We start from the raw sequence: 22,491 nt of genomic DNA, 5'->3' as shown, positions 1-22,491 counted from the left end.
CAGTAAATGACCGTATCATTCGCGTAGTAGAATTTGCGACGCGTCCTTCTACACCATAAACAACTGCCCTAGACCTTGTGTAACACTCCAACGCGTCGCGCTACCTTCTTGCGTGTAGGCTGTCGACTGACGTAAACAGAACATCGACGCGCATTACTTGCCAGCGCAATTTGATTTGAAGCATCGACTTAAATTTCTGCTTAATAGTTTCATCGCTTTATCAAGAAGTCAAGCTGTAACTCAGAACCAATTGCATAATCTTGGCAGAAGGGACGAGAGGGTATATGTCGTCTTCAATGATAAAATAAAAACTAATCTGTCAGAAATAGTCTTATCGCGGACAAGTACAAAGTCAGAAATTGCAATACATATGACAAAAACAAAAGAAAGATTACAGCATTTCTCTTGGGCGTCACGACTGTCCATGATGGTTACAGCACGTTCAAAGCAGTCTTCATCTAAGTAACAAGTACACTGTCTAGATCACACATGATTATACTCGAATAAGGTGTAAACCGATTGCGTAACAACATGTCAGACTCGAGCTCTGGCATTCAAATCAAACAGCTTCTTGTTCAAAGAAAGCGAGTTGATTGACAAGTTCACCATGTCCACCATGTAGCCACAGATAAACATTATTCACACAATTGCAATTCAAACTCTAGTTCAGTAATATGACAGACATCCAGGAACAAACAGAATAGCGCCTCTAACTCAACGCAGCAGGTCATCCAAGTCGTCGACTACGAATACTCCTCAATTCCGGTGTAGTCTACTTCAGCACAGTCTTACATCCGTACCCTAAAATAGAAACCAGATCTCCGCCAAATCATACGTGTCACAATTGCCCTATCGGAGCCCATCGGCAATATCTTGACGACCGATTTCATCTGCTGAGGCAATATACCGATATCGAATTGAGCCGCACTAGATTTTAACGTCAAAGCTTTATAGAATGCTGTGTATACTATGTGTGCAACATACATCAATGTTATAGAGAAGGCAATGCAAGCCTTGCAATCGTTTAGTGCGATGTTCCAGATGATCACTTTATTTCGAACTAAGTACAAATGGCGTGATAAAACGTCGATGTCAGAGTGCATTATAGACAAGGATGAACTGGCTCGGTGTCATGGTGTTATGATTCCAGCGGTAAATTTGTATGTAGAACACATGTGATTCGCATAATATTAGTTTGAGTCACGATAGGCGCGGACATATTAATGTTACATATTGAATTTGAAACCTTAATACACAACGTCATAGTAATACAACGCTTTAGATGGAAAGCTTCGGTGGTGATGCGGTCAAAGGGACTGTTTACATTTCACCACATTGACAAAACATCATAAACAAACCTTCGTACAAGTTAATTGCATCGTGCGCAACAGCATTACACACCGCCGGAAGGAGTGCGGCAAAGTCCGGCTAAGTAATGGACACCGGGCGAGAATGACAATTGCACGGACCACAAAACATAACTGACCCGGTTATATTAAAAGCACTGACCGAGAGTCGGGGTCGAGTTGCCTTAACAAGGAGCGATATGATAAGGCGCCTATCGAACAAGGCGCTGACGCCTTCAGAACATTTTCCCACTTCGTGGCGCATAGTGTTTTATGCTTTTTAAAATGACTTACACCGAATAGCTCTCTAAAATATTTCAAGAAATGCATGAGGATATTGTTCATTCAAAGTAACTTAAAAAAAACATAGCTAAGATAATAATAGTCGTGTACATCATAAATCGATTCCCATAGCCAAAAAACTAAACTAAACACTAAGCACTCGAAAAGTTCTAAAAAAAAAGCACCTCGAAAAATCAGACAAATCCCACCAAAGAGAAATGAAAATAATATCATACACCCTTTATGTATATCCCAAAAACATATAAACAACTCAATATGAAAATTACAAATCAAACTGCCTCGCTCTAAATGCACGTAAAATATAGAACACTATTTGAACTCAATTGGAAGCAGAAATTGACGTCGAGCCAGACTGCATGTCCGAACCTCCACAGCCTTTGACCAGGGTGTGTCTCTTTAAAGCGTCCTTGCGAGAAAACGTTTTGTCGCAATTGAGACAAGGGAACGGCTTGATGTCAAGATGAATCCGCTTGTGCCGCTTGAGATCATGGTTCCGGTTAAAACTTTGAGGGCACTGGTCACATTTAAACGGGCGTTCTTGAGCAGGCTGCTGTTGTTGCGATTGCTGCTGTTGCTGCTGAATGGGCTGTTGTGAATGATGTGCAAGATGAGATGGTGGAAGTAAGTGCGACGTCAATGGAGGTGGGTAGGGATACCGCCCTTCAAATGAACGCGGAGCAGTCAATGATGGACGGCGAACAAGCGGCTGTTGGGCTTGCTGATTCAAGCCAGACGACCAAGGTTGATAGGCATCTGTGTAATACTGCTGAGGTTGCGGAGAATGCGGCGGTTGGACCTGTGGCTGCGGCTGCTGGAATGAACCCGTAGACGAGAACTCTGTTGGAGAGAGTATGTAAGAGTTCGAATGCGAATGGTTATGAGACTGATGAGCCGGCTGTTGACTCATTGCTGACGGCAGCGGCAGCAATGGCGGTGGCTGCGAACCGTATGAGCTCGGACCTCCATAAAACATACCAGCTGATGAGGCAGGAGCCGGTGCAGGCACCGGCGCGGGTCCTCGACCTGACGACGCAGCAGAAAAATAAACTGGCGGAGTGTAAGTCGAAGGCGCCGATGAGGAGAGCGATGGGAACGAGTACTGCGACGACGAGCCTGAGAATGACGAGTGCCGAGGCGAATCCGTAGTACCCAGTGAAGCAGCATTGTGTGCGGAGGAAGAAGCCGCTGCCCAGTAACTCATTGAGCTGTTTGTAGGAAATGAAGACGACTGCACATTTGAAGCAGTGCTATAGGCCTCGGGAGCTGTCGTTGTATTTGCGCCGCCTTCGAATGTAGTAGGTGGAGTCAAAAGATTATTTGGTGAACTTCCTGTTGACGAGGATGATGATACTGATTGCTGAGAAGTTGGAATAGGCGAATTGAGCAAGTGTAGCGATGGTAGACTGTTCAACATTGGTCGCCGGAGCTGAGCAGAAGATTGTTGCGTCAGCTTTGGGTCATCCATCGGAATGACCGAGTCTGACGGACGAGGATAAGTCGGGTTCATTATATCAGCAGCACTTGACCTGCGAGTAAATGGTGGGGGGCCAGGGTACAGAGGTTCATGAAGACGACTATTGTTGTTGACTAAAGTTGGCAACACGACTGACGACGACGACGACTGGCGGAGGGTGAGCGGGGATGACACTGACGCAGCCGTTATTGAATTCTGTTTCAGAGCAACTAAATGCTCAATTCGGATTATATTTTTGAAAAGAAAGGAGATAAGGTGAGTCACGAAGAGAATAAACACACAAAAAAAAGTAGAATAGAAAAAAGTGAAGTGGGCCCGAGCAGGATATAAAGAGTTATTGAGAGAAACCGGGTTTGAGATAGCAGATAGCAATGGCCGATAGAGATACGCTTTTTGAACAGTGTGGTCGGAGTGTTCTATGGGACGAAGTTTAACCGCTGAAGTCTTAATCAACCGACGACATCCGGGTCAGCACATTTTGCTTTCACTAAGGACAGCTCAGGGGAAGCTGATTGGCTGCGGTGGCGTCCTGCGCTCGACAAATCCTCCTCTGCCCACCGTGGGGGCTTATCTCGACTGCCTCGGGACCGCCGCCTTCGAGCGCGCGCGCGCCGCCGTCAATGGATTCGCTCGACCCGACGACAGGCGCCACCAGTTGGACCCACGTATCGTCAGGACCCGTGTTGGCTTTTGCGTGCTGAACATTGTAATTATTTTATAGAATTGTAGGACTGATTACATAGTAATCAGTGACACTGATACAAATTGACTGAAGCCCTAGGGAAAGACCAAAAGCAATGTAAGAAAGTGCATTCTTCTTCTCGCACGTCAGATATCGTGCGACTCTGCTCAAGAATCTCTCAAGACAATTAATTCGGTTCGAGTCTCACTAGGTTAACTGAACGCTTTGCTCCTGCCCAGAGTACGCCACAAAACGCCAGCGCCACCAATTCTCGTGCTGTTTGTATATAGTGCCCTGCCCATTTCTTACACTGTGTTATCGTGTGCACAAGGGTCTCGTAGTCGTTATCGCTTTTATCAGTCTAATCATATCTATGTTAACAATAATAAGGGATTTGTGTTTTTTTGCCCGTCAACGGCAAACTTCATCTTACCCGGCTGCTTTGCTAATCAGGGTCAGGGTCTCACGCCTCACTTTAAATTTTCAATCCCACCGTCACGGCGGGCTTCAAACTACGCCTCGATGGTCTACGCGGCAACGACACATGTGCCCTGTTTGTAAGCCACCTCCTGACTTAATTCAGTCAATTGATCCCGTCTACATCAATGTTCATCCCTAACCCGGCTTCGTCTTCGTTTCCGTCCCCAAGTAAATTCTCAATCTGGTAAACCGCAGTCTTGGTCTTTTCCCGCACGTCTAATACCCGGTCCTGCTTGAGCACCTCCAGCATTTCTCGCAATCCAAGGCCTACGAGCACCTCGGCCCGCCGACGACAACATTCGGTGAAATGTATTTCTCCGCTCGCAGACATGGCCTCGTCTTCATCTTCAGGACCAGGTCCCCGGCCCGCTTCCTCGGCCCACGTAAGATTGATGACAAACCACACACACGCAAGCCGAACTTCATCCCGCTCGTGGGACATCAGTCTGATAACCTTCTTAAGAATTTCTTCCTGCTGAATCACGACCTCCCGATGCCGCTCATACCCGGCAGCAATGTGCACAAGCACATACGCAGTACAAACAACTACTTCCGTGTAATATGGCTCCGTATTGTTGGGATCCTCATCCAGCCCAAGTTTGCGGCTAAGCAACTCAAACACCTGCGCGACTCCGACATTCTCCAAAAACATGTCAATGTAGTTCTCGCTCCGGGCAATTAAGTTGCGGATAAAGTCAAGTGCTTGTTCCTGAACCTGGATCTCCTCGTCGTCACATAATCGCATCAAGAGCGGGAAACTTAGTTGCGACACAACATGTGCCTTGGTCTCCATGTCATCCCCGTAAACCATATGTTTCAAGGCCCAAACAGAATTAAGCCGAAGCGGCGCGTATCGTGACCGTGCGCCGGCCACAATCAATGGCAGAATACCTTTGTCGAGAATAGGTTTCCTGAGCGGCGAAAACTCCAGGACCAAATTGCAAACCGCCGCCATCGCGGCCGCCCGGACCTCCAGGTTCTCAGTCTTGTCTTCGATATCAAAAGCTTTTTCATCCGCGTAGTCTGCAATTAATAGCTCAGGCTCCGCCGTGTCAACCGTTGTATCCATTGGTGTTTCAACTGGATCACCCAATAGATCAACAACACCACCAACAACACCGCTCTCGACAATCGTAGTTCTTAGCAGTAGCACGCTCCGCGACAGTGTCCGTAGAACGTGACATGCTGCAATCTTGACCTCTCGCATAGCCGGCGTACTTGCCCTATTCATGACCGCGACGACAACACCCAACGCACCCGCTTCTATTATGCTTTTCCTATATTCCTCTTTATGCAAACCTAACGCAGCCAAACACAATAACCCTCCTGCAAGCAGTCTTGTCTCCCGTTCTGGCATCCGTCCAGTCGAAAAATGATTGTTCGGCGCAACAAGCATCACAACCGAAACAATCTTCTTGATCAACCCAACCTCAACACACCTGTCCGCCACCTCGCCACCCTCGCGACACACAATAGCCAACGTTTGTAAGATTTGAGGGTCACATCCTCGTCCGTCGTCTCCTGCCGCAAGCGAATCGTCGAGCAACTTCATAAGCGTCGGTACAAGTACCAGCGCCAGTGCTTCATTTTGTGGAGCCCGAGTCACCCCTGAACTCGATCCCGAATCTGACAAGCCTGAGGTATACAGGGTAGTCAAGAGAGATGCAGAAGAAAGTCTGGTAGCTGTTTCCGGTGCGCGGAGCAATGCCAGCAACGCATCTGTGAACTCCGGTGCCGACAGCGACAGCTCTCTGGCTCCGACAGGTGTGAGCACGTGTGACAACGCTAAGATAGCGGTCGACTGCAGCCGTCTGTTGACAGGCGGTTGGCGTGGCGACCGTAATATCGTGCACCGAACGACTTTGACAAGCGGTGGTGTCAATTTTAATCCGAACGCGTGAATAAAAGAATGTGATGGTGCGACCAGCGGCACTAGATCGCAAAGTCTTGTGAGTATTTGTGTATTTTGTTGTGTCAAACCGTGAGACTCTAATGAAACCGAATAATGTAGCATTAGCGTTGCCAGCGCCGTCGGTATGGCGGGATACTGATGTACAAACGATGTGGATGCTTCTGCAGTTAGCAAAGCGGTCAGTGTTCGCAGACACGCAAGCAGTAGTTGTGGCGGAGTGCTGACATTAAGGATCTGAACCAACGTTGTAAATGTCTGTTCTGTGATCAGTCGCGAAGATATTTCGGGATCGCCTGTTCCTCGAGTCAGCCCCAAGTAGCCTGAAGTGGTTCACACTAAACTTACTATTGGCAAAACTGCCGAGAACAACACCAGCCTCAATGCGACACTCGTCATATAACGGATCATGTACGCCATCAGAAGACAAGCCAACAATAGCCAGTAAATCAGGGACGACGCCACGATCGAGGTAGCTAGACTTTTGTTCAGAATGGCCAATAACTGAATTTTTGAGCGCCCGTAACGCAGTCAGCTGTACGTGCAGATCGTCGCGCCGCAAAAACGGTAACAGATCGTCTTCTGAAATCATCAGATTTGACAGCCAAAACGTTCTTTAAATTACGCTCAGTATGGCGTTGAAAGCAACGGATGTACGAAGGCGTTGACGATGGCGATGGCGATGGCAATGCCTTGTGAACAATTAAAGCGCGTATCATCACGTGACGCATAGTTATACTGTGACTATCTTGTTTGACCATTACATTGAAACTCTAAAACATCCCATTTACTGTACAAAAATTCAACCAGAGTAGTCTCTTACAATGCAAATTCAATTCCTTTTATCATTCGTCATTTTCATTCTGTTGTAATTTTGTTTCATCTTGAAGTTCGGGCACTTCTGGAGCAATTGTGTACATTTGTGCCAGCCGGCTGACCATGCGTCGGTAGTATTCCTCAAGCGTATTGACAGGTGGTACGACCCGCCAGCCCACCCTGACCAGGAACTCAACCTCGAGCAAGTTCAATTCTGGTAGCGATACACCACCGACGCGGGCATAGTGCGCATTTGTGCAGAAGCTGTCGCATAGACCTTTGCTTGCGACTGTGGCTGCTGTAATCAAGAAACGATGAACTGTGAGAGAATTTATTGTGAAAGACGAGAAGACTGTGCAAAGCAGGTCGATGTAGAATACCATTGACAGTAAAGCAGACTTTTCGAGCGAGCAAAACCGGGTTAACCGGTGGAGATAGTCGCGGTGCGAGATGAGTGGCGGCGCGCGGGAATGAAATCTCGTTAGCTGTGAAGACACGAGAGGGATTGCGTCGTTAAGTTTGATGAGTTCGCTAAGCATGGATGAAATTAAAACTAGTAAATCGGGAGTATCGCAGTCGAAGTAAAATGACGGTAGTACTTTTGGTTGAGGTGTGTTGGCCGCGGCTGGTATCGGCAATGATTCTGGCTGGCCGGCTTCTGCAGGTTTGACTGCTGGCGACTTCGAGACTTCTTTAGACTTTTGCCGTGATATTGTTGGACTAAGAGATTTGTGTAGTCGTATATGATCATGATGCGTGTGGTTTGACTGTGAATCGTGTTTTATGTAAGCTGCCTCGACCGATGTAAACTGCTGAGCCCGACTACGAGGTGAAGGTTCATGCTGCTCAATACTGACACGCTTAGACACTCTTCTTCCTGCTAGAATCGGCGATGTCTACCCAGATTAGTCTTATTTGCATAAAGAAACAGCCAAGGCGAACTTACAACACGAGAGCTTGTACTCGGCGGACTGCGATGGCTGCTGAGATCATCGTTTTTGTCCATTGAAAGTTCAGTATGTGACGACCGCAAAGACGGGCGAGCAATATTTCGCAAACGCCGCTGCATCAGCGAGTGCGCTTAGAGAGCAGTCAGTCTTCCTATACTAGTCACGATATAAGTCTCGCGAAGACAAAATGTTTTGTACGGTGATTGTGAATCTGATTAGACCGCCGGACACACCAGACATTGAAATGTATTGTGGCGATACAAAAGCTGGGCGACGTACTTCCTACTGATCAAGGGCACAAGAGCAGGTGAACACAGGAGACAATATTGATTGTAAAAGTGAAAGGAGTTTAACTAAGGTTATTCCACACACGGACCCGATGTAGTGAGTTTATACAATTTCCTTTATAGTTGTCAAATATATATATTTCTTAGTACTAAAATCTACGCGTTTAATAGTATGATACCAAACAAGTCTACAGCCTAAAACATCATGACCGACTCAAAATGGTCGGAGATGAGATGATCTTCGTCGGCACAAAGGGACAGAGAGAGACAGAATAACAGGTTCAGGGGCTACTAACCCTTTATAGCACTAACAGATCAATTGTTGTCACTCAAAAGTCCACGTGCTACGACGGTTGGTTCAATCATGTTCGTGCTCAGAGACTTTAAAGCTTTAATAGTCGTTTTTGTGGTTTATAATTGTGATTAACTTGATTAATAACTTTTAATATAATAATCTGTTTATAATGCCTAGAGACTAGTCAAAAACTGATCACATCACCTATAAATCAATAAAGCCGCATTGTCCAAAACCTTAGATCTAATCTGTTGTAATCTCATCTCTCTTTTGTCCCATGCTCAGATGGCTCAGATGGCTCTTGATGCTGCTATTTTAAATTCATTACCAGGTGACTCTTCGCAGTATTCTTTGCCATCTTCTATTTATTCTGCTCAATCATTCGGTACTACAACTCACATCAATAAATCAGGCTTGCCTACGTACTTTCTTAAACATGCTCGGAACAAAGACCTTGTTGCAGGCGAGTTTAATGCGCTGAAGCTAATTTCCAGGGCGGTACCAGGATTCTGTCCCGAACCCATATCATGGGGCCAGTTTGCTTCAGACCAGGACAGGTACTTCATCGTCGAATCGTTTCTACCAAATCTGCAGGCCGGGTCTGGTAAAGTTTGGGAACGCAATTTGGCGCAGAAACTAGCCCAGTTACATACGACTGCGACTTCTGACACATACGGTCTGTCTGACGGACAAATCACATGCTGTGGTTCAACGCGGCTGCCAAATCCACCAACACGGACATGGTCAGAATTCTTCAAAGAACACAGATTCAAATTTATCCTAGCTGAGAACGTACGAGTAAACGGTCCTGACACCGAACTCGCTCATCTAGGCGCTATTATGCTTGACAAAGTCATTCCCGCATTATTAGACAACGTCACCTCAACCCCGTCCCTTATTCACGGTGATCTCTGGCGCGGCAACGTCGGCTCAGTCATTCACCCGCCTTCTTCCGACCCTGAGCCTGTCATCTACGACTCGTGCGCATACTACGCAGACTCAGAGTTTGAACTTGGCATCGCACGTATGTTTGGCGGGTTCTCGTCGGCAGGATTCTACCAACCATACCACCATCTCGTGCCCGAGAAGGAGCCAAAGGCACAGTACGACGACAGAATCAAACTGTACCGGTGCTTTCATGAACTGAATCATTCTGCATTATTTGGTGGTGGCGGGTATGATGATCAGGCAAAAAGTTCAATGAAGGCTTTGATCAACAAGTATTCTTAATTAAGTTCTTTTTTGACTATATAAGATAAACAGGCTGCTCAGTCATTTCATTCTGTCTATAAATGAAAGTAGATTATCGTACCATGCTATCGAACCTTATCTGGGTCATAAAGAATAGTGAACTCTGTCAATTAACAGACTACCGGACACGCTCGCTTTGGTTAAAGCTCATTTCAAAAATATACGACTCAATTTTTGCAATATAATAATACGCCTACCCCGACAAGCACTTGAATCATTTACCCCTGAAATTTATTTTTTGAACCATAGAATATCCCGCCGGGTAACCAAAAAGAAACTAGAGCAATTAAAAAAAATAAATACTTCGATACCGGGAATCGAACCCGGATTTGCCCGGTGAAAGCGGACCGTGCTAACCGTTACACTATATCGAATTTTCTAATAAAAAATTTTCTTAGCGTTTATTAGGGAAAATTGTCCTAAATTTGGATTAGGGCTTGTTTTTACAGGCTGTTGAAGTTATTCGAGTCGCTAATCGAAATATTAATGTAGGGCCGCTTGGAAAGAACTTAGCTCTATCTATGTAAACAAATCAATGGTTTTGAATTGTTGGCTGAGTGGTTTACTCAATAACTGATACTTTTCTCTAGCGTTTGGATGCTAGTCCAAGCTGTGTAGACAATGTAACGGTTTCTCTTTTGGACAAGCCAGATATTAATCAGTTTCTATAGACTAGGCAGGGTGTAACAAGCTTTCGACTGTAAACATGTGCAAACTCTCGATCTACAGTGTTTAGACTGCAACCATATTGGCAAAAGCTGAAGTCGCGATTTCATTTTGTCTGCTCGCTGTACAATCGAGAAGCACATCAAAAAAGTGTTTTTAGCAATTTCAATTTGCATGAACCGGCCTACACTTTACAGATCCGACCAGAACAAGATAAATAATGGGGTACACTGAGTGCTTGATGAGTAGCGTATGCAATTTAAAGTTTACATACGCATGCGGCTGGACATTTTACCGGGATTCCGGGCCGCAGGTTGCGAATTAATCCTTTAAGGCTGGATGAGTTTAATGACGTTGGATTAAATTGGAAGAACAATGAATTGTGATTCGATCAGTGAAAGTAATAGTCATAGTTGCGTAATTTGACTCGTTATTATGTTGAATTTTCAAGTAAATAGTGGACTATTTCCAAAATCCACCATGCAACATTGAACGAAGGATCCAAAAAGCGAGAATTATTGATTTGTGGGGTTTGTGGGGCAACGCGGGGGCGACCAGAAGATATTTTCTTGATTGAGTCTGTGAGGGGGGGGGGGGATCCCGATTGAGTTTGTGAGGGGGCGGGGTTCTCGTACCTACTATATCATGGCCATTCATTGTTTCCGCGATCACTCACTAAATTCCGGTCTTTTAGAAACTGCACTTTTCAATACTATTAAACAATGTCTGTCTTTGCTCTCCGTTGGGGTATGATTGCAACTGGCTCAGTATGTTTTAATTGAGTGTAGTTATTTAATGCGGCTGTTAAGTCGGATATATATTTGCACCCGGGACTGGGGCTATGGCGTACGGGTCTTATGAGGAACTTTGTGCGTCACCGGACGTAGACTGTGTGCACATTGGTGTATTTTATTACAAAAATTACATGGCAGTGAATACGTTTGACTGATTTTTAGACTCCGCATAATTTGCACTATCCTGTAGCCTTAATGGCTCTTCGAGCAGGCAAAAACGTCTTGCGTGAAAAGCCGTTCGTCGTGAACTTTGCAAAGGCCAAACACGTTATTGCGGTCGCGGAGGAAAAAAAGTGTTTCTGATGGAAGCGTTATGGACTCGGTTTTATTCACTGACGCTCAGGTTTGGAGAGCTCCTGTACAAGGACAAGGCGATTGGCAAAGACATCCGTGCTTACTCCGACCTTGCGTTTGCGTTTTCGCGGGAACGCAACCCCTACCTGTTCAATGCCGACCTGGCCGGTGGTGCGCCGCTAAATGTTGGTGTGTATGCATTCTCATGGCTCAGCCTGATTGCGTGCCACCATCCAGACAACAACAAAGAGTACCCATCCTTGATTTTGTCCGCCATGATGAAGACAATTGACACCGGTGTTGACAAAAACATGTCCTTCACAATGATGTGGGACAAGCCCAGAATTATGACAGTCGGCACGTGCGGTATCGGCATCGCTACTCCGCCCGACGTCACGGTCAGATTCCAAGGCGAGCTTGGCGATCTCATCATCCCGGTGTCGTCAGCGCCTCAGGTTGCGCGGCAAGGAAGACGAAGTCTTTGAGTTTCCGATTTCTGAAGGCAGGGGATATTTCTGGGAAGCAGACGCGGTTGCATGCTATATTCGCGACGGCAAGAAGCAGGACGACATTTACAAGCTGGACGAGACATTGTTGACTATGCACGTTTACAAAGGGATCCGCGCTCAAAACGAGCTAGTCTACTCGAAAAAACTGGAGGCTTGCATACAGTTAAGAGATAAAAAAGTTAGACAAACTAAGTAAATATGTTACGCATAAAATAAACCTTTTATATACATTTAAAGCAACCATCGGAAAAACTTGGTAACAGCATTCTTTGCTGGTGGAGGTGGAACGTCGACTTCATCGCCAGGAATGTTGGAAAACATGTCAATCTCGCTGGCCTTGCGGAATGGCTGGCGGCCAGTCCAGAAGTAGTGACCGAAAAACAAAATTGCGACGATAGGTAAGTTGATGTAAGCAATAAAGAAGTCTGAAGTACTCCACATGCCCTTGATAAAGACTTGGTAGCCGTTAAACAAAACGATGACCACGCACCAGAAAATAGCAAAGTACGCGGGGAAAGGCTGAAATCTGTTGTAAAAATACTTGCTTTCCTTGCGCGAAATTCCCTGAGCTTCGCAGCCGGCCTTGTATCGCAAGAAAGCAACAGCGATTGTACCCCAGGCAATGAAGGTTGCGATCGAAGTCAAGTTGGAAAGCCAGTTAAGCACAGTCTGGGCACCGTCAGACAAGGACATGTACGCAAGACAGATAAACACTGTTGACAATATCAACGCAGCAATTGGCGTACCGTTCTTGGTCGTCTTGGCCAGGATTCTAGGCGCTTGACCGCGGACCGCGAGACCGTACAGCATACGAGAAGTCGAGTACAGCTGCGAGTCGGCGGCCGAAAACGCGGAAGTCAAAATACCAGCGTTGATGATTGAAGGCAAGACCTTGATTCCAGCACGGTTGAACGCGATGACGAAGGGAGATGACGCAGCACCGTCACCAGTCGAATTGAGCAAGTTATTATCGTTATATGGTACGAGCATGCCGACAATTAAGATTCCACAGATGTAGAAAAACAAGATACGATAGAACAGTAATCGAGCCGCCTTCTTCATGTTTGCACGAGGATTTGCGACTTCAGCACAAGCCATGGCCAGAGATTCAATACCAGAAAAGGAGAACGCGGCTTGCATTAAAGTGGTAAACCAGCCGGTAAATTTACCCACATTCCCTTCTACGGGATACGGTGCAAACGCCCCGGGATTGTCCCAATCTAAACTATGTCAGTACAGTCTAGACGACGACAACATGAAACCACATACACCTAAATCCAATACGGTCGTGATTAGGGCCACCACCGAGGTCAACAACAAGACCGGCGATAATGAGACCAAGAATAAGCAAGATCTTGATGATCGCAAAAACGAACTCGGCTTCACCAAACCAGCGGACGCCAAAGTAATTGATAGCCGAACACATAATGGCAAGACCTGTGATGTATCCGACCATGTGAGACCTCGGAATGTCATTGATTGCGGGATCGATATCCCAGAAACCAATAATCACAGACGCAGATACGATTTCAATAGGGAGAGAAATAATGCCAGAATACCACTGCATCCATCCAATTGCAAAACCTGCAGACGGATGAATGAATCGTTCAGCATAATGAATGTAACCACCGGCAATAGGAGCGTAACACATCATTTCAGCCTGTAAGTTGTCAGGAAATGAATGGCACATTACACACATACACATACAAGAGACTGAATCATAGCCCATACAATTGCACCAACTAAAAGATAAGCAATCAGAGCACCAGCTGGACCCGCGTGTAGAATTGCTTTGCCAGAAGCCAGGAACAGACCGGTACCAAGAGTACCAGCCAAAGCAATCATCTGGACATGGCGCTGCTGCAGGTTTCTTTGAAGATTATCACGGCGATGTGTGTGAACATCAACTTTGACATCTTCGTATTCACCTTGTTGCTCTTGATCATATTCAGGGGTTTCACTTGGTGAAGAGACCTTTTCGACATCTGATCCCTTACCTTCATTAAAATAGACATGTTCTTCTTCAATATCCATAGTGAAAAGAAAACACAGAAAACTATAGGTTCATGACAGGACAAGACAGGACAGGACAGGACAAATCAATGTATATTTATATAATTTCAGACAGGGCAGTATACAATCAAAAGTCGGATACAGCACAATCAGTGTGCCATTAGGTTGTCTCAAAATTACAAACGAGACAACACACATGCACCGAGAGTACACTATCACGATTAGAAAGAAACTCAAAGATTATGCAGCACAGTCACTCTCGGCCTGATGCGCGGTGATGAAATGAGAAGTGTAAAACACTATTTGAGTGTAAAGTGTGGTGGGTCGGTCTCATAATTGAAACACTAATTGTGGAAAGGGCTCGGAACAAAATGTAAAGTTCAGCGTAAAAGTTTATTTTATCATACGAAAGAAGTAAAGGCGAAGTTAATCGAGCTTTTATCGAATGGTTGGTTACGCAAGACATGAAAGAACGCCGGAGTATAGTTACAAACCATAAAACTGTACGGTCAAATGCTCCTTTCTGGTCATTTAATCCCTAGTCAATAACAACAGTTATGTCTTGCGATCACTTTTCTTCGGTGAAATTAGGGAAAATAAAAGAAAAGCACAGACCTGTTTCGATGGCTCGGACCATGGCGTTATGGCGCCGTGCGCACCCCACCAACCGCAAAGGAGCATAGAAAACAGTTCTGCATTAATATATGCACATGGCGCGGTATAAGCACAAAGCACAGGGCTAGTTTAGACTACGTCGTACACCCGGCACAGTGTAAAAATACTAAAGGCGATTGTTTGTGCTAATCTCCATCAAATCTGCGATTGATTTACTGTGTCTTTTAAAGTGCTTATCACTCTTAGTGTTTTGTAACATTAACTCATTCGATCACACCTTAATTCATGCACTCCCTACAGTACTGCGCACCGACAGAGTGGCTGAAAACGCCTTCAGCCAACCAAGTCCAAGCCAAGCCCAATCTGCCACATAAAAAATGCTTATCTTCTTTGCTCAAGTCTCAGACAGCGCCGTAGATTAAACAAACCTTAAAAGATTCAAGTCTAAAACTGACCTGGTCTCCGTTGCTCTATCTCGGATAATTCCAGCTTTGATGTGTTTAATTCTTCCATCTCAATCTCCTCTCCAGTGGACTCAGTATTCTTTGTAGTAGTAGCAGTAGTAGTAGTAGAAGTAGCAATAAAAGATGCCTGTTGAGTGCTTTTCGATGGACTCGGCGAGCTCACTTCAACGTATCCTCTGATCTGTTCCTATTTAATGGTACGTCAGTAATTATCACGCACACTTAAATTTAGAATCTTACTTTAGCTAAATCGAGTGCTTGTCCGACTGCTGCATTTCCAACACTAAGCATCGGTCCAATCAAATTCAGTCTGTAAGCGACAAACAGAAACCCGCACGCCATGATCGTAACTGTAATTAACAGTGGGTTCCTTAGTACTGCCATAATCTCGTTCCATCCAAGTGCAAGCAATAACAAGTAAAAGTACACCGGAATCTGTTTTATACTTTGAATCATACTTCTTTTAGCATCCAAGTAGACTGACCCAGCCGTTTTTTTGAAATCATTCGTGATCTGCAGTAATTGTCCTTCACTCATCAAAACTGGGAATCTGTCAACATCCACCTCTTCATCCCGCTCAAGGGCACCAATAATGTCTGCGTCAGGGTAAATCTTCTCCCCACTCTCAAGCTTCGCATTCGCCAGGATAGGCAATAGTGCCAGCGACTCCTTGACCGCCTCACTGTAAATCTCATCGATCTTGTCTGCCGGTTTCCACATCCGCGGTAGCCCATCGACGTCATACTTAAATACCTCTTCAAAATGGTTCTTGATCTTACTCAGCACAAAGTCTCGCTTGCCAATCTCTCGTGTTGTGCGGTACAGCATTTTCCATGCCTCCATGCGAATGTTCTCAATCTCCACCCTGGTTTCCTCCTCACTCGCACCCAGTCCAAGGTCATACTTTCCATCATCAATTTTGTAGTTACATAGTCCGTCTTCTAGACCAGCTCTGAAAGCTCCCATGATCCGGTCCCAAAAATCAGGGCCGAGTCTGTCATAGATTGCAGAAAGTTTGTCGTCCAAATTCGACGACAAAGTTCTGATAATTCGATTTGCCAACTTTTTAGCCTCTAATGCCCGAAGTCGTGACACGGTTTCTTCAATGTCATTGTTTAGTGACTCAAGAGTCGAATCATATGACAGTGAGGGTCCTTTAATCTGGGCTTCCTTCGCGACCTGCAGAAACAGTTCAAGAGTTTCTGCCTTGGAGTACTCGACGACGGTCAAAAACCGAGCCTTTGGTTTTGCCAGCTCAGAGCTGATCACTGCATTAAACTTCTGCATTGCAATCTTTTTCAAAACTGCCAACTGGGCACTGTAAATAGTAGACAGTCTCGCGTCAATTTTCGCAGCCAACGCTGCCTCACGCTCGCTAAAGACGGACCCAGTATATTTCGACGCTTGCGACCTGTAAATCTCCAACGCATTCTCTCTCGCGGGACCAATAATTGATCCTAGGCCAGCCACTATTCCGGCGGCGCCTTCAACCGGCCTGATGTCGTTCTCGAACGCGTCCCAAGCCTCGCCGGCAATCTCCTCGCATCTAAACCTGGCAACAAGAATGTACTGTGTCGGCAAATCGAGGTCTTTGTTGAGCTCGATCTGCTCCCAGATATTTTGCGCATAAATGTTCCATCCATCGGCTGGCACGTTGCGGTGGTACTCTCTGTCAAACACGTAGTCTCCGTCTGTTTTGGACTCGAATCTGGATGACAACTTGTCGACCGCACTTGCAAACGCATCAGGTTGCAACACTTTATGTGGCAGCGCAGTGAACTGCAACGTGAAGAAATCGGTAATCTCCGAATCCTTAAACGCGTCCGGTTTCGACAACGCGGCCCAATTCTGTTTGAGATCATCAATGAGTGTCGCTTGCAAATCTGTCAACGGCGTTGTCGTGTTATCTCGAATTACAAACAGCAGCAGTGACTTGTTTGGCGAACTGAACAGGTTCAAATTGACCTCGAATACTGTTCGGAGCAGACCCATGCTCGCGCCCTGATACAGTCCGACCTGGACTTCCCACATATTCACAATCAAGACTTCCGACGTCGCGAGCGCAAACAATGCCGCTTTGCGCTCAAAATCTTGGTCTTCACCGCGTTCACGGCCGTCTGTACCCTCAACATCCAGAATCAAGATATTATCCTGCTTCGCGCGCGACATCCAAATACCTTTTGTCGTCTGGTGTCGTCTACTAGCCTGCATAACATCAAAACTCGTGCCGAACAACGCGTTCAGCAACGTGCTTTTCCCGCTTGACTGCGTTCCAAAGACTGAGATCAAATGATAGTCCAGACCGGCATTCATTAATTGTACCTTCGCCAAATACTCATTCACATTACTCCTTCTCGTTGTAAGTACACTCTACACACTACAAAGCATTTAACTCACGAAAAGACCTTGTTCTCATTAATCAGTTGGACTTGCGACTTGTCCAGTCTGGGATCAGCCGGCTCTGACACTATAGCAGGATCCATGTTTAAACCCGTATTGCACTACTCAATTGCTACTACACCGTAATAACAAATATTAACAAATTTCGTCAACCGCAAAACACAAAGATGCAAATGCAAATAGTCACTTATGTTGAGTCCCAATGTATTCAATATGACGTCGAAGTGTACACTTCCGACTCCTCGGAGCTCATCACGTGCACACCTTATTTTTACTCTGGCAACCCTTGCCCATGTTACCAACACTGTTGCGCTAGTTCGATGAACGGAGTTTTGAGGTGCTTCAACAAGTGACGAATTAACATGGCTGAAGTAAGTTATGCGTATAGATTGGTGTATATAAGGTATTAAAAATATGGCTATAGACATTTGAAGACGATTTGCCTATTCAGGCGCGTCCTTTAGACTACATCTTGACTGACCACACTGAAATTATTGATATCAGGTTCGTTCTTGTTCATTCTCAGAACGCACAAACTAACACTTCATAGAGGTACTTGGTCTGTTACGTTTGGATGACACAGTATTTAAAACAATAGCATTCCAGAGAACTTATGAAGGCGCATACTTCCGAACTGCCATGCTTGAAGTCACGATGTGTAAGCAGCGTCAAGTCTTATTGCTCCATAAAGCTAATGAACCAGCATTGTCTATTCTCAGAATATTTGACATTGAATTCTACCCTATTGGTGCTCTTTACGCCGTTATCGGTACGGCAGATTACTCATCTACAATAAATGCAGGCTAACATTCGCAGGCTTTTCGTTCGTAATGATTGGACTGTTTAGAAGATTCAGCTCAAACAAGTACATTCTCAACAACAAACCCGCAAAATACTTTCTTACGAGTGGCACGCCGGTCGGATTAATGACGCTTATCTGTCTGGTGGCTTACATTGCCATGATTCCCGAGGTTTTCCGTTTAAACTAAGTTCTGTTTCTATATTTTTTGCGTAATGGGTGGGTACATTTATAGGTGTTTGTTTAATATTTCATGAGACGTAATTTACTGGGTTTGATTGCAGAGCAGGAGACTTTCAGAGATTTACAAAAGCCAATGCAAAATTATATTTTATACAAATTACACTTCACTCGCCAACCGCGAGCACAACGTTTGATACCTCTGGTAACACCAAAATTGACTCTGCAAGGTTTTTATACTCCACCTCAGCCGTCACAACTTGATCCCTTTGCTCTTGCTGACTCGGTTTCACGTCAATCCTGGGCAACAGCAAGTTACCGTGCCGTACTGGCAACATGGTCAGCGCACACTCAACCACGTCCTCGGAAACGATGAAATGGCCCTTTCGTTTCCCAGAAATAATCCACGTGTCACTACTCGCACTGACCTCATACGCAAACTCAACGTCGCCCATCTTGAACACGTCCTTCTTGTCGTCGCCGGCAGGTGTCCAGGCGTTGGTACATCGGAGCTTCATTCTGACCGTGATTGGCTGGCCAATGTAGAATACCCTGTCCCCAAATTGGTCGCTGTCCGACTCGGAGTCGCGCAGGTAGTCAAGCTCGACCGAAAACAAGACTTGTACGCTTGGGATCGCAACCGGGATCACGAGCTCTTTTGTAAATTGATGCAAAAAATCCTCTTCTTTTCTCGGCGTGTACTATTGCCGTTAAATGCAGAACGTCACATGCAAAAAAGCACTCACCTCATAAATCTCCTTCAATGTAGTTTCAATAATAACCCGATCGCCATTCTCAATCTGGCCTAACACCGAGCTCCATTCTGCGGCGTCATACTCTCCCACCTGAAGCTTGCCTAAGAACCCATACGCGTTCAGATCGCATGTCATCACACTCTGCATGTACTCTGCAATCAGCAATGCATATTTGGCGGCCTGTGTGGCAGCCAACTTTTCCTGCACGATTCGGCTCACACTCTGCCGGACCTCGTCCTCTAACCTCCTATAGCGAATCACTAAAGTCAGCGGCTCTGGCTGCGTACGGAGTTTACCGTTGCCTGACCGCGTTATTCGAAAAGAGTACACGACCGGCTGCTTCGGAAACGCAACGTAAGACCGCTGACCTCCTTTCCCGCCTGCAACGTCAAACTCGTCGGTACCGATCAAGCTTCCAGACACAATCCTCAGCGGCGTTGACTGTCCGATACACGAGACCGAGAACCGCGAAAACAAACTACTGACCTTGAAGATATCCTGCACGTTTACCACAAGCGACAGGGTGATCGATACATGGCGCACAACGGCGACAGAATAGTACTCATCGTTCCCGGCTTTGAATTCAACTTGCACACGAATGTAAAGCTCTTTCGATCCCGAAGAGAAAGTAATCGGCATCGACAGACATACAACAGAGTTCTTTCCCGCAGCGCCAAAAGTAAGCTGCGAACTCGACCCCGCCATGCTCTCGACCGCGATCGGTACTTCCGTGTTGTCACTGCTCACAAGCGTGCCTGTAGTCTGTGGGACAGCCAATTTTAAGCCAGTCGATGCGCTCCGGGCCGTGATTTTCGCCTCCTGAACCTCATTCCAGCCTGTATGGATCTCCACAATCACTAACTTTTGATCTTCTAATTTCATACAACTCGGCGTCGACAACTTCACATCCATATTCCCAGGTTGTTGATACATAAGCATAGTCTGATTCTCAATTGGCTGCTCGCCAAAATAATCCTTTATCAACACCAATTTACCTATTCTGAACTCAATACTGTCAATCTCGTACACACCCGGTATGCTATGTGTCGTTCTAAGCTTAATCACTGTAACGCCGGGTTGCAGCAATACGTCTTTGCCCGACTGAAAAATTACGGTATGCTTCATTCCATCCGGCTCAATCGTCCGGATCGACACGCCATGCAATGTCCACGCGACTGCAAACGGATTGGTCACTTCAAGCGAGATGTAGAAACTGTCGTCCTCGTCGTCCGAAACCGAGATGGTTTTTGACACGGATGTGCTGAACAGCGCCGGCAGTGCAAATGTGAATTCGGTCGTGAGAGAGTTGCATAGCGCGTTGATTTTGGTGCAAATGTCGGAAAACTGAAAAATACTAGACTGATCTCTGTTTGCAAGGGCTTGCAAGTAAATCTTGACGCACTCATCTGTCCGGCCAAGATGTTCGAGACAGTCAGCGTAAATCATAAATAAGTTTGTTGAGATTGTCTCCCATCCTTGACTCGAATACAGTTGTGGGAGAGACGCTAGTAACCGAACCGTTTGCTCGTACTCTTTCTGCTTATATTTTATAATCGCCATCTGCGCCCGCAGCTTGTCAACTGACCGCGTCCTGTCCGCAGACTCGTACAGACTTCGCACAATCTCGGTCATCTCCAAGTACGCAGTAACAAACTTTTCCTCACTGCTCAGCAATTCCTTCAATCTCGGGTTCATGTACTCGTCAAACGTGACCTCGTCTTCAGCCGTCATCTCAACTTCGGAGAGCAAATCTGTATCTTCCAAGCCTCCGTCGCCTATTCGCCACCCTTTCCATGCCGCTAACTGCTCGATCGACGATCGTGACAGCAATAACAAATCTGCGCGACCCTCAGCGACGTCCCGTGTATGGCCTCCCTGGATCACGGCCGGTTGGACCTGGGTCGCATCCATGACTTCTTGTACTAACCCAAAGACCCAGTTTGCGACAAAGTACGAGTTTTTGCCGTACGAAATCAGCATCTTACTGGTCTCGAGAGTAAAATTTCTTGTGCGAACTAGGAAATCTGCGACTCGGACTGCAGTCATTGACGGCGAGTTTGCGGACGACAATAATAGAAGAAGAATAGATGCCTGCTTTGAGAACAAGTAACATCGAAAGTCAAATAGGGTGATGTGATTTTGTAAAATTTGGTGTCGTAGCATCTCATTATCCCTGTCTTCACTCAGTAGTTTTCCTGCAGTCTTAATGTTGAATCCTATATTCTGGAAGAAATCTGCATTGTTGCCTAAACGTAAGCATAATCAAAGCAAATTCCGACAGTACTTACTCCTCATTAGCTGCATAAACGTAGCATCCAGTTCATCATATTGCATCAACGCATCCTCCAGCAAACTCAGACTTTCAAATGACAGTGCAAGTCCTTCCTATACGAGTATGAGCATTAATATTTTTGCCAACAAAAACTCACCTTCATGACAAAAAAAGTAGCAAAGTTCCAGCCCGGAATATTTCTCTTTGCCTCCAATTTTCGTACTTCTTCTTCATACATGCGAACTCTTCTTCCAAATGCGTTCAATACTCCATCCTTGACTTTACTCATGACCTCATTCCAAAACTCAGTATCTTCAATTGTGTATGGCCCAATTTTTCCCTGAGCCGTTTGCGCTGCCTTGACCAGTATACATCTGTCTTCCTTCGCACTTGAGTTGAAATCCGATTTTGTCTTGTCAAATCCGCCAGTCTTAAATCGCAATGCGGTGTTGCTGCCTGAAGTCGTGCCAATTGGTTCAAAGTACATAATTAGCCACTCAGTTGAATCTCTTTTCGATGCAACTTTGGTTGAAAACCATTCTCTAATGATCCCACGTACACTATTCCTGTAAGTGTCGTTATCCTCGCATTTGACTAGAATCAACTTCATGTACGGACTATCTGATAATCCCGGGATCTGGTGTTTAGGAACAGCATCATCACCAAGCGACTCTTCTTGTAAATTGACTTCGAGCGACGCAATTGATCTGAGTGGGCGTGGGGGATTGTCCCATTGCAGATTTCGTAGTGGTAGTCGAGATTGAATGTCTTTGATAATATGCGGAGCTATACCAAACGGATCATAATATGTTATTGTAGCTGACCATGACGTGCTCATTATGGTCTATCGCGTCTAATTAAATTTACTAGTCATTCAAAATCAATTTATGTTTTGTACTGATTTGATTGCAATGAATGACGAACACAAATATCTCGA

At 45.6% G+C, this 22,491-nt stretch overlaps 9 protein-coding genes and 1 non-coding gene across 10 annotated transcripts; 3 read left to right on the top strand and 7 right to left on the bottom strand.

Annotated features, from left to right (window-relative positions):
• Positions 1–1,829: 1,829 nt before the first annotated feature.
• On the bottom strand, positions 1,830–3,348 carry V1512DRAFT_79016 (zinc finger protein). Its single transcript, XM_066918512.1, has one exon. The coding sequence runs from the start codon at positions 3,154–3,156 to the stop codon at positions 1,969–1,971; it is 1,188 nt and encodes a 395-aa protein (XP_066769811.1). The 5' UTR covers positions 3,157–3,348; the 3' UTR covers positions 1,830–1,968.
• Positions 3,349–4,080: 732 nt separating this feature from the next.
• Positions 4,081–6,866, bottom strand: V1512DRAFT_79014 (armadillo-type protein). The gene is made up of 3 exons (XM_066918511.1): positions 6,543–6,866; positions 4,239–6,490; positions 4,081–4,166 (listed from the first exon to the last, which is right to left on the bottom strand). The coding sequence occupies exons 1-2, from the start codon at positions 6,784–6,786 to the stop codon at positions 4,389–4,391; spliced, it is 2,346 nt and encodes a 781-aa protein (XP_066769810.1). The 5' UTR covers positions 6,787–6,866; the 3' UTR covers positions 4,081–4,166; positions 4,239–4,388.
• Positions 6,867–6,941: 75 nt separating this feature from the next.
• Positions 6,942–8,328, bottom strand: V1512DRAFT_266947 (cyclin-domain-containing protein). The gene is made up of 2 exons (XM_066917186.1): positions 7,957–8,328; positions 6,942–7,906 (listed from the first exon to the last, which is right to left on the bottom strand). Exons 1-2 carry the CDS (start codon positions 8,077–8,079, stop codon positions 7,040–7,042), a joined length of 990 nt encoding a protein of 329 aa, XP_066769809.1. The 5' UTR covers positions 8,080–8,328; the 3' UTR covers positions 6,942–7,039.
• Positions 8,329–8,657: 329 nt separating this feature from the next.
• V1512DRAFT_266943 (Fructosamine/Ketosamine-3-kinase) lies at positions 8,658–9,986 on the top strand. Its single transcript, XM_066917185.1, has one exon. It carries the CDS (start codon positions 8,828–8,830, stop codon positions 9,770–9,772), a length of 945 nt encoding a protein of 314 aa, XP_066769808.1. The 5' UTR covers positions 8,658–8,827; the 3' UTR covers positions 9,773–9,986.
• A 109-nt stretch (positions 9,987–10,095) lies between these two features.
• Positions 10,096–10,167, bottom strand: V1512DRAFT_t54. The gene has a single exon. It is a non-coding gene; the product is annotated as a tRNA-Glu (tRNA).
• A 917-nt stretch (positions 10,168–11,084) lies between these two features.
• V1512DRAFT_266939 (uncharacterized protein) lies at positions 11,085–12,292 on the top strand. The gene has a single exon (XM_066917184.1). It carries the CDS (start codon positions 11,556–11,558, stop codon positions 12,030–12,032), a length of 477 nt encoding a protein of 158 aa, XP_066769807.1. The 5' UTR covers positions 11,085–11,555; the 3' UTR covers positions 12,033–12,292.
• V1512DRAFT_292835 (amino acid permease/ SLC12A domain-containing protein) lies at positions 12,204–14,398 on the bottom strand. Its single transcript, XM_066918312.1, has 3 exons — positions 13,764–14,398; positions 13,326–13,716; positions 12,204–13,276 (listed from the first exon to the last, which is right to left on the bottom strand). The coding sequence occupies exons 1-3, from the start codon at positions 14,088–14,090 to the stop codon at positions 12,288–12,290; spliced, it is 1,707 nt and encodes a 568-aa protein (XP_066769806.1). The 5' UTR covers positions 14,091–14,398; the 3' UTR covers positions 12,204–12,287.
• Positions 14,399–14,781: 383 nt separating this feature from the next.
• V1512DRAFT_292834 (RHD3/Sey1) lies at positions 14,782–17,775 on the bottom strand. The gene is made up of 3 exons (XM_066918311.1): positions 17,546–17,775; positions 15,389–17,498; positions 14,782–15,335 (listed from the first exon to the last, which is right to left on the bottom strand). Exons 1-3 carry the CDS (start codon positions 17,629–17,631, stop codon positions 15,129–15,131), a joined length of 2,403 nt encoding a protein of 800 aa, XP_066769805.1. The 5' UTR covers positions 17,632–17,775; the 3' UTR covers positions 14,782–15,128.
• A 29-nt stretch (positions 17,776–17,804) lies between these two features.
• V1512DRAFT_266935 (uncharacterized protein) lies at positions 17,805–18,690 on the top strand (the record flags this gene model as incomplete). Its single annotated transcript, XM_066917183.1, has 5 exons — positions 17,805–17,919; positions 17,973–18,052; positions 18,145–18,206; positions 18,252–18,317; positions 18,365–18,690. Coding segments are annotated over exons 1-5 (385 nt in total), but the record flags the coding sequence as incomplete, so codon positions are not given.
• Positions 18,652–22,466, bottom strand: V1512DRAFT_292833 (trafficking protein particle complex subunit 10). Its single transcript, XM_066918310.1, has 4 exons — positions 21,712–22,466; positions 21,571–21,667; positions 19,274–21,528; positions 18,652–19,228 (listed from the first exon to the last, which is right to left on the bottom strand). The coding sequence occupies exons 1-4, from the start codon at positions 22,390–22,392 to the stop codon at positions 18,695–18,697; spliced, it is 3,567 nt and encodes a 1,188-aa protein (XP_066769803.1). The 5' UTR covers positions 22,393–22,466; the 3' UTR covers positions 18,652–18,694.
• Between the last annotated feature and the right edge of the window lie 25 nt (positions 22,467–22,491).

The sequence above is a fragment of the Lipomyces arxii genome (assembly GCF_038497795.1).
Source record: "Lipomyces arxii strain Phaff 12-163 unplaced genomic scaffold V1512scaffold_21, whole genome shotgun sequence".
Taxonomy (NCBI): Eukaryota; Fungi; Ascomycota; class Lipomycetes; order Lipomycetales; family Lipomycetaceae; genus Lipomyces; species Lipomyces arxii.
This window is presented reverse-complemented; position numbering and strand designations above follow the sequence as displayed.